The sequence below is a fragment of the Nicotiana tomentosiformis genome, chromosome 8 (genome assembly GCF_000390325.3).
Source record: "Nicotiana tomentosiformis chromosome 8, ASM39032v3, whole genome shotgun sequence".
NCBI lineage: Eukaryota > Viridiplantae > Streptophyta > Magnoliopsida > Solanales > Solanaceae > Nicotiana > Nicotiana tomentosiformis.
The window spans coordinates 117,601,335-117,612,730 of NC_090819.1; the positions used below are offsets into that span (position 1 = coordinate 117,601,335).

The following is an 11,396-nucleotide window of genomic DNA, read 5'->3' on the forward strand; positions in this document are numbered from 1 at the left end:
GAAGCTCATCTCTGAAGACAGTACGGAGGTTATTTTTTGGCTGCAGAAGAAATCTGCGGTCCGCACAATATCAATTGCGAACTCTCTAAGATTTCTACGGTCCGCACAATTAAAGTACGGCCGTAGATGCACTTGCTTCACTACGTCACCCGAAACTCCTAATCTGCGAACCGCACAAATTCAAGTGTGGCGTGGATTTCAAAAACTAGGCACATACTATCTTTTCTACTTAGAGTTTTCTATTAGTTGCACAAATAGACAATGTAACATGGTATAAACATGAAATCTCATTAACATAACCCATGATAGCCTGTTTTATCAGTTACCCAGTTCAGATCTACCCCACATGGACACATAGATGAACTCTAATAACAGATGGCCTAAAAAGAAACTAAAATTTTAAAAATTAAACTAACACAAAAAGTAACATGAAATGAAGCATACCACATAGAGTGAGTGCACTAGGTGTATAAGCATAGGTGGTTGTGTGTGGAGACAGTGAAAATATCTCAAGAAAGTTATAGAGTAACAGTGATTTTTAGGAGAGGGAAAACTGTAAAATGAACTCAAGTTTCCTATTTATACTAAAAATACTAAGAGGGAAAAGGGTCGAGTGTGACCACAGATTTCCAGTGTGGTTCGCACTCTGTCACCTGGGGAAGCCGTCTCTGATCTTAATGTGCGGTCCGCACATTTTTGGATGCGGCCACAGATTTCACTTGTGGTCGCAGATTAGCCTCCGCACTTACAAGCTCAAACTTCAAAGAGTTAGCATTTTTACACTTTTGCAAGATTCTAATTGTGTGGTCCGTACGAGAAATGTGTGGCTGCGAATGCCCACCTGCTGTGGCACACAGAAATGGGCGGTCCGCACAAATAAAGTGCGGTCCGTGAATCTTTGAACACTTAGTCATTTGTTTTAGTTCACCCTTCTTGCAAGTCACTCTAAACCATGTAGCACACTTCAAATCAAGTTTGTACACAAATAACACCTAACTACAAAAGAAAAAATAAAAGAACATGGGTTGCCTCCCAAGAAGCGCCTGATTTAATGTCGCAGCACGATGCAGAATACCCTCAAGTGAAGTAAATGACTGCCGCCACATGGCTATCTCCAACCTTGTCCAAGTAATGCTTCTCCCGATGACCATTGACTCGGAATACTTCATTGTTTTTGTTCTTCAAGTCTAATGCACCAAAAGGTGTCACACCAACAAATTCAAATGGACCACTCCACTTGGATTTTAGCTTCCCATGAAACATTATCAACCTTGAGTTAAACAATAATACAAGATCTCCCACCTTGAACTCATTGTTACAAATGTATTTGTCATGAAGGTATTTCATCTTTTCTTTGTACAAAGATGAACTGGCATATGCATGGTACCGTGACTCATCCAATTTATTCAAATGTGCAACCCTCAAGTTAGCGGCTACATCCCAATCAAGATTCAACTTCTTTAGAACCCATATTGCCTTGTTCTTTTGTTCCACCGGAAGATGAAAAGCTTTCCCGAACACCAACCATTATGGAAAAATTCCTAGGTGTTTTGTAAGCCGTCTGATAAGCCCATAACGCATCATCAAGCTTCTTGGACCAATCTGTCCGATTAGCATTCACCGTTTTAGACAAGATACTCTTTATCTCCTGGTTGGAGACTTCCACTTGTCCACTAGCTTGTGGGTGATAGGGAGTCGTGACCTTGTGAGTAACACCATACTTGCTAAGTAAAGTGTCAAAAGCTTTATTGCAAAAGTGTGACCCCCCATCGCTTATGATTGCACGTAGAGTACCGAATCTTGTGAAAATATTCTTCTTCAAGAAGGCCATTACACTTCTAGCCTCATTGTTGGGTAAAGCGACGGTCTCAACACATTTGGACACATAATCCACCGCGACCAAAATGTAGGTGTTTCTCCAAGTACTCACAAAAGGGCCCATGAAGTCAATGCCCCAAACATTGAAAACATCAATCTCCAAGATGGCTGTGAGAGGCATTTTATTTTTATTTGAGATTCCATCGGCCCGTTGACATTAATCACATCTTTTCACTAACTCACTAACATCATTGTAAAGAGTAGGCCAATAAAAACCACAACTAAGCACTTTGGCCACCGTTCTTGCTCCACCATGATGACCACCATATGGCGAAGAATGACAAGCCCCAAGAATATCACCTTGCTCTTCTTCCTGTACACACCTCCTAATCACCCCATCGGTACAAATCCAAAAAAGGTATGGTTTATCCTAATAATAATTTTGACAATATCTTTTGAGCTTCTTCCTTTGGCTTGAAGAGAACTCATCCAGAATGATTCCACACACAAGACAATTTGCCAAGTCCGCGAACCATGGCACCTCTTTCACTGAAATTGCCAAAAGTTGCTTGTCGGGGAAAGATTCATTGATTTGAAGTCCAACATGCGGCCTCCCCTCTTCCTACAAACGAGATAAGTGTTCCACCACTTGGTTTGCACTACCTTTCCTATCTTGGATATCAATATCAAATTCTTGTAACAAGAGTACCCATCTCATCAACCGAGCTTTGGAGTCCTTTTTACTTATAAGATAACGAAGCGCCGCATGATCCGTGTGGAAAATAACTTTTGCACCCATCAAGTACTGGCAGCACTTCTTAATTGCAAACACAATAGCAATGAGCTATTTCTTCGTAACGGTATAGTTTACTTGGGCACTATTCATGGTCTTACTAGCATAGTAGACTGGATGGAAAATCTTGTTGATACGTTGCCCCAAAACATCCCCAACCACTATGTCACTTTCATCACACATGAGTGTAAAAGGCACACTCCAATTTGGAGCGGTGATGATGAGAGTAGTTGTAAACTTGAGCTTCAACAACTAAAAAGCTCTCATGAAATCATCATTGAAATTGAACGTAGCATCCTTCTCAAGGAGCTTGCACAATGAGTTCACCACTTTAGAGAAATCTTTGATAAAGTGCCGGTAAAAACCCGCATGGCCTAGGAAACTCCGTACACCCTTCACCGAAGTTGGGAGTGGAAGCTTAGAAATCACCTCAATCTTTGCCTTTTCAACTTCAATTCCATTTCTTGCGATTTTATGGCCAAGGACAATACCTTCCTTGACCATGAAATGGCATTTCTCCCAATTGAGTACCTAGTTAGTTTCTTCACATCTAGCCAACATTTTGTCCAAATTTGCAAGACAATCACAAAAAGAATCCCCAACCACCGAGAAGTCATTCATGAAAACTTCAAGGTAGTCCTCCACTATGTCCGTGAAAAGAGCCATCATACACCGTTGAAAAGTCATCGGTGAAATGCACAAACCAAATAGCATCCGCTTGAAAGAAAAAGTACCATAGGGACATATAAAGGTTGTTTTTTCTTGATCTTCCGGGGCAATGAGAATTTGGTTGTAGCCTGAGTACCCATCAAGAAAGCAATAGAAAGCACGGTTGGCCAATCTATTGAGAATTTGAACTAAGAAAGGAAGTGAAAAGTGATCCTTCATTGTTACTTTGTTGAGCTTGCGATAATCCATACATACCCTCCAACTGGTCACCGTTCTCATAGAAATCAATTCATTCTTATAATTGGTGACCACCATCATGCCCCCTACTTCAGGATACATTGAACTGAAGAAGTCCATGAACTATCGGAGATGGAGTAGACAGCCCCTGCATCCAACCACTTGATAATCTCCTTCTTGACAACTTCTTGCATTGCCTCATTGAGTCTTTTTTGATGTTCAATGGATGGTTTAGCGCCATCCTCCAACTTGAGCTTATGCATGCAAAAGTGGGGGCTTATACCCCGAATATCTGCCAAGGTCCACCCAATAGCCTTCTTCCCCTTTTGTAACACCGCCAATGTGGAATCTACCTGCACGTTAGTCAAACAAGAGGAAAGACTAACCGGTAAAGTAGAACAAGAGCCAAGAAATTCATACCAAAGGTGTGGAGGAAATGGCTTCAACTCCAAGGTAGGTGGATCTTCAATATAAGGCTTTGTAGGAGGAGCCTTCCTATTTTCAAGATCCAAAGACAATTTTCGGGGTGCATAGTTGTACGACCCCATTCCTTGCAAAGAGTTCACACATTCCATGAAACCATCCATCTCGTCATCATCAAAGTTGATCAAGACGGCCTCCAACATATCACCAACATTTATAGTAGCACTTGTACCATCAACAATGACATCGGTCACCAAATCCACAAAGGAACACACCTCATTACTATTTGGTTGCCGCATGGACTTACACACATGGAATATCACTTTTTCATCATTAATCCAGAAAGTGAGTTCTCCGGATTCAACATCACAAAGATCCTTACCCATAGCAAGGAAAGGTCTCCGAAGAATAATTGGCACTTCATAATCAACTTCACAATCTAGAATGACAAAGTCCGTCGGAAGAATGAATTTATCAACCCGGACAAAAACATCTTCAATCACACCCAACGACATTTTCATGGTACGAACAGCCATTTACAATCTCATAGAAGTGGGTTTCGGTTACCCAATCCCCAAAGTCTTAAAAATCGAATAGGGCATCAAATTTATGCTTGCCCTAAGATCACAAAGAGCTTTAGCAAACTTGGCACTTCCAATTGTACAAGAAATTGTGAAAGCACCGGGATCCTTCAACTTAAGAGCCATTGAATGAACAATCGTACTCACTTGATGAGTGACTTTGATAGTCTCAAAATTCATCGACCACTTATTTTTCACAAGATATTTCATAAACTTTGCATAATCGGGCATTTATTCCAAAGCTTGAATGAACTTCTTGAATTAATTCTCACCATTTTTCTTGGCAAGTCTTTGAGGGTATGGAGGTGGAGTCTTAGGCAATGGTTCCTTTGCCCATTGTACTATCGGCTCCAGTATGTCAATGATGTGTTCCCTAGACGATTCACCTCCTCTTGAGTCTCTTACACACTATCATCAATATCAATTTGAACTTTCTCATTTTGTTGGACAACATTGTCCAGGATCTCTTATTCTTGCATTACTTAATCATCATCAACAAGTCGCCTTCCACTTGAAGTGGGTGCATTCCCACCTCTTCCACTTCTTGTGATAACAGCCATAACATGTCCCGTATTGTTATCACCCTTTGGGTTTACCAGTGTGTCACTTGGTAGTGCACCATTAGGACAAGAATTTAGAGCTAGAGAGATTTGCCCCATTTGAACTTCTAGATTGCGGATTGATGTGTTGTGTGAGGCAAGTTGGGCATCCGAATCGACATTATTTTCCATCATTTTCTTGAACATATTCTCAATATATCCTATCTCACTGTTGAAGAACTTGGACCATGGGAAGGATAAGGAGGTGGGTTGCTCGGTTGTTGATACATTGGGAGCCTTTGAAAACCCAACCCACGGTTGCCTTGATTGTTACCCCAACCACCTTGGTTGTTGCCTCCCCAATTTCCTTGGTTGTTTCCGCTCCAATTTCCTTGATTGTTGTTGTTATGCTAATTCCCTTGATTGTTAGAATTCCAATTGCCATGATTGTTTTGTGGTCTCTATTATTGTTGGTTTGGGCCTTGGAAGTTGTTTCTTTGCCCTTGAAAATTGTTCACATAATGTACTTCCTCCTCTTGCTCATTTTTAGAATTATCTTGGTTAAAACCGCTATCATCTTGTACATAGTTCTCCACTCGGGTTTGATCTTGTGGACCCTTTGGCCTCTTCTTGTTCATCAAAACATCCACTCCCTCCATAGCATGAACTTGCTTAGGGGCTTGCACTTGACTTAGTTGAGCTTTTGCTAGTTGAGTCATGGTAGTGGTCAATTCGGCAATGGCTTGCCCATGGTCTTGCAATTTTTTGTGAAGGTGGATCATATTCGGATCACCTTGTGGGACATTGGCCCGGGATTTCCAAGCCGATGACGTTTCTGCCATCTTATCTAAGATTTCACACACCTCGGCATAAGGTGTAGTCATAAAGTTCCCACCGGCTAGTTGAATCACTATACATTGGTTGATTGTGTTAATCCCAAGATAAAAGGTTTGTTGCATCATGTTTTCCATCATATCATTGTTGGGACACTCTTTAGCCATTGTTCAATAGTGCTCCCAAATTTTGTGTAGTGATTCATTCGGCTCTTACTTAAATGCCAAGATCTCATCTCGTAGTGTAGCCATGTGCCCGGAAGAGAAAAACTTAGCAATGAACTTGGCCACTAACTCATCCCAAGTGTGAATTGTATGGTTCAGAAAACGTTCCAACCAATATAAAGCTTTCCCCTTAGAGAGAAGGGAAAAAGCCTTAGCCTCAATGCATCCTCGGAAACATTAGTTTGCGTGCTCTCCAAACATGTATCCACAAAGCCTATCAAATATTTGTAAGAATTTTGAGTTGGAGCACCGGTAAAGAAACCCTTTTGCTCTAGCAAAGTGAGCATCACATTGGTGATTTGAATGTTGCCCGCCCTAATACGGGGAGGGACTATTGCACTAGCATAACCTTCATTGGGTAATATCCGATGTGGAGATGCTTGTGGTGGATGTGGTGGAGGTGCGGTGGAACGGGAACATTGTCTCTTGGTCTGCGTCCTCTTCGTTGTGGCACTTGAGGAACCTCATCTACTTGTTCCTCCTCGCCGTCAAATTCCCCCAAAGGAAAATTTTCGAGCTCATTGTTCGCCATTTTATACCTATAATTTCTTAAACAAATTAGTAACACTGAAGGGAAAGAAGATATTCCTAAAACACACTCAAATATATAGCTAACACCATTTTAAATCCCCGACAGTGATGCCAAAATTTGATCCACTCCCAATCCAAACTCAACAATGAATGAAAGAGGTCGTTGGAAGAATAGTACCCAACTATGAGTCGGGGTCGATTTTCTCAGGGAGCTAACAATGGGTGCTAGAGTGTATACTTGATGCGAGAAAACGAAACAATTTAAATGCACTTCCAAACAAGTTTGTGTTGAAAATTACTTCTATAAACTACACTATCAATGTTCAATTAGAAAAATGAAACTAGAAATTGACTAATTATTTTTGGTTATTTTCAAATAGGTAAAAAGCCTAGGGATGTAACCTTTGTCTAGGTATTCGCCTAATGGGTTAATTACGTTAATACTTGTTTTATTGATCGGGGTGTATTATAGCTCTAACCTCTAAGTTACCCGCTCAATACCTCTCGATCATAGAGTGATTTTTCCCTATTTGGCTTCCTCAAGCCCAAATGGGTATCAAGCTAAATAGTTGATATGAGTTCAAGTCGGGTTTTTCCTATCTCTAGTTCAAACCTTTTAATTAGGCTAGTCAAATCGTTAACTAGTCCAATTTCTTATTAACCAAGTTTTCCTAAACAAGGTCTCTCTTTCTCAAGTAAAGACCAATTCAAAAAGGCATGAATCAATATTTACAATCATTAATTCTAAAATTAAAGCATAAACAAGGCTAAATAAATAATACTCAATCATAAACTAACAGTAAATTAAATACCCATAAGGTTTATTCACTAAGGTTGGGTCACAACCCTAGTAAATATCTAGCTACTCATAGTACAAAATGAAGAAAACAAAAAAGAAATACTAATTAGACCCATAACATAACATTAAAATGATAAACTATGATGTTTTTGTCCCAAAATGATCACAAATTACCCAAAATAGTAAACTACAACGACTACAGCTAATAAAACTTCAAAACTTGACCTAAAAATGTGATTCTCGTCTGTTTATAGTGGCCCAAATTTGTTGACAAAAATGCCCCTCGGGAGATTCTGCGGCCGCACAATTCCATGTGCGGTCCACACATTGCTTGAGCCCGTAGGGGGATTGATTCTGCAGTCACACAATTTGATTCGCGGCTGCACTTCAGCTTCTGCGGCCGCACAACTCATGTGCGATCCGCACTTCATTCAAGGCTTCAGTCTTGGTCATTTTGCACACTCTCTAAACTTTTTGAATTCTTGTCAGTGCGACCATGTTCTGCAGCCGCGCATATTGTGTGCGGTCCGCACTTTTGCTTCAGTTACTTCTGGGCTTGTACATCAGATCTGCGATTGTAGAGAGAATTTTTTAGTCCGCACTTGCTTCTGCTGCCACAGAATTACTTCTGCGGACCGCACTTCTGGTCTGTTGCTCTCCTTCTTGCCTTGTGAGTCAGAACACTCATTTTCGAGTTGGATTTCTTCATTTTAGCCCACATTTCCATCATTCCTGCAATTTGCATACTTTGATTAGTTTTGGGGAACATAAATCAACAATTTCGGATTAAAACAAAAGTAAAAAGGAACTAATAAGTGGTCAAAATCCATACTTATCAGCAACTATCTTAAAGCACTCACCAGTATTTAACTAGATAAAGCTACATTGGGTCTTGGAGTCGTAGAGTTGTTTGTGGGTTGGGAGGAAGTGTGTGGTGTCCAGCTCTTTAAGTGACTAATATTAATGTGAATAATTCAAGGTGTAAAAATCTACCCATTCACATTGGGGAGTAGTTTCAAGTTGGAGTTTTAAAATTATTTTAAACTAAAAAAAATAAAAAAAATAAAAAAACTTTCAATTCAAATTGGGTATTTGTTTCAAGTTGGAGTTTTAAAATTATTTTAAAATAAAAAAATGAAAATAAAGAAATAAAAAAACTTTCAATTCAAATTGGGGATTAGTTTATTCCTAATATAGTAGTCTATATAAATATCTATTTTATTTTATATATATAAAAAATAAGTAAATAATTATATGATGTCAAGTGGTATAACCATAATACGACAAGTATAGATTTTTAGGACAAAGCTCCAACAAAGTCGGAGTTTTATAATTATTTTAAAATAAAAAATGAAATTAAAAAAATAAAAATTACCAATTCAAATTGGGAATTATTTTCAACTTGGAGTTTTAAACTATCTTCCAATTGGCAAATTGTAACAAAACATACCTATATTCATAACATAGTATATTTCATTAAATCTTGAGTGACAAAACCAGGTACTAATTCATAATATTAATGTATCAACAACATAAATGATAAAATATATTGTTTTAACTAAATAACTAATGTCATTATAACTAATCCTACTTGAATACCAATACTAATAAAACAATAAATACAAAGCACTCAAACAACTTCAGCAACTCTTCAGTTTATTGAAGTCTTTGACATGATAAGTCTTTGAACATCATATTGTATGACTTGAAATAATAAAGTAAGTGAACGTCAAAAAATGAAATTTAATGTAAAAATAATTATTAGCCTACATGTGAATATTTTGTGAAAGTGGCCTCCAACTGTAACCCTTCTAGTTAATGTCTAGAGTTATCACGACCCAAAATCCAACTAGTCGTGATGGTACCTAACCCAACCCGCTAGGTAAACCAATTATCAACTATCCAATTCCAATGAAATTTGACAAGATAATTAAGTAAGATAAAATATCTAAATCTTATACATTTCCCAAGGACTGGTAGTACAAATCATGAGTTTCTAAGATTAGAATTTATAAAGTTGGTATGAAATAAATATATCATCTGTTCGAAATGTATATAAATAGATTTTTATAAATCTAAGTCTACCATGAACAAGAGGCAGCTACGACCGGAACACAGGTACGTCTCCAAATCCAGCTCACGTCGATCTCAGCAACATCAGTATCCAATATCTGCACGCAAGGTGCAGAAGTGTAGTATGAGTACAACCGAACCCATGTACTCGATAAGTAACAAACCTAACCTTAGGTTGAAAGTAGTGACGAGCTGGAACAAAGGTCAGGTCCAACACCAATAGCCAACAACAGTCGATAACAACGTAAAGCAAGTAATAAAAAACGTAACTCAGAGATAAAATGCTCCGATTAATTTGGATTTCTGAAAAATTAGTCCTGCCTCTCAAGTGTATCAGTGAAAACTCAAGTCTTTTATCGAAATTTGCCAAGAATATGAGTAAGTTTGAAAACAGTAATTTTCACAAAAATCCTTTCAACAATAAATAAGATGTTTTATTTTCTTTCCAGATAGCAATTGGAAAATGCATCACTATGCCCATATGCCAATATGTGTGAGAAGTCATGAATGGCGTGATACCGTACAACATGAGGAAAAATGCATCTCTATGCATGTATGTCAAATGTGCATGTCAATGCGATGCAATTCCGTGATAAAACTATATGCATACTCTCAAAGTATCATTTTACTCAGTCCTCTCAGTCACTCAATCCTCCCAATCGCTCGGTACTCGCACTCGATACTCGCACTCAATAGGTACCTGCGCTCACTGGGGGTGTGTACAGACTCCGGAGGGCTCCTTCAGCCCAAGCGCTATAATATGCTTGGACAACTCATGCACGTGCTATAGTATCAATATCTTTATCCGCACGGACAACTCACATGCTATAATAAGCCAATTTGGCCTGCTGCGGCGTGTAACTCGATCCCATAATAATAAAGTATATAAAGCCAATATGGCATGCTGCGGCGTGCAGCTGATCCCATAATTATCCTCACAATCAGGCCCTCGACCTCACTCAGTCATCAATCTCGTCAGTCTCTCGGGCTCACAATGTCATGAAACTAGCCCAAAATGATGATATGATGAATCAATAAATAGCAATAGAGACTGAGAGATGATATGAAATGAATGAACATGATTGAGTATGAATTTACAATTTAAAAAAATAAATCGACAGTAGAAATGACCTCTGTGGGTCCCAATAATACCAACATTTGCCTAACCATTATTTCTGACATGAGTCACAACTCGATAACTCTAGTACGTAAAGATTTCATGATTACAGATAATTTAAGGTAACTACACAGTACCACAAGAATAACGGGGTCACAGTTCAAATGGTGCACGCCCACACGCCTGTCACCTTGCATGTGTGTCACCTCAACTCCAAACACATACCACGTACAATCAGGGTTCATACCCTCAGCTCTAAGATTAGAATAGTTACTTACCTCAAACCGTGTAATTTCTTACTCCTCTATGCCCTTGCCTCGAGCATTGGTCTCCGAAAGCCTCGTATCTAGCCACAATTAATTCGTTTCAGTCAATATAAATTATTGTAATTAATTCCATAAGAAAATATTAATTTTTCAATAAAATCCAAAATTTAACTCAAAAATCGCCCGTGGGACCCACGTCTCGGAATACGACGAAACTCATAAAATCCCACAACCCATTAAATTACGAGTCCAACCATACTAGTTTCACTCAAATCCGATTTCGAATCGACATTCAAATTCCAAAAATTCATTTTATGAAATTTCTTCAATTTTCCCAAATTTCCATCTCAAAATACTAATTGAATGATGAAAATAATGATATATTCATGTATATTAACCAAATCTGTACCAGGCTTAAGTAAAATACCCATACCTTTCTGTACAAATATCCATATAAGCTTCCGAAGTCGGACCATCGAACCTGCGGAATCC

The 11,396-nt window shown here is 38.7% G+C and overlaps 1 protein-coding gene across 1 annotated transcript; it reads right to left on the minus strand.

The window, feature by feature from the left end:
• Positions 1-1,077: 1,077 nt before the first annotated feature.
• LOC138898035 (uncharacterized) lies at positions 1,078-1,999 on the minus strand. Its single transcript, XM_070184066.1, has 3 exons — positions 1,795-1,999; positions 1,477-1,602; positions 1,078-1,433 (listed from the first exon to the last, which is right to left on the minus strand). Exons 1-3 carry the CDS (start codon positions 1,997-1,999, stop codon positions 1,078-1,080), a joined length of 687 nt encoding a protein of 228 aa, XP_070040167.1.
• Positions 2,000-11,396: the final 9,397 nt, after the last annotated feature.

Excerpts from the sequence above, each read along its gene's own strand:
- LOC138898035 (XM_070184066.1), bottom strand. The coding sequence starts at position 1,999 with ATGCCTCTCACAGCCATCTTGGAGATTGATGTTTTCAATGTTTGGGGC. Across the intron at positions 1,603-1,794 it reads GAATATTTTCACAAGATTCG|ATTGGTCCAAGAAGCTTGAT; the intron begins GTACTCTACGTG and ends CTAATCGGACAG. Across the intron at positions 1,434-1,476 it reads CGGTGGAACAAAAGAACAAG|CCGCTAACTTGAGGGTTGCA; the intron begins GCAATATGGGTT and ends ATTGGGATGTAG.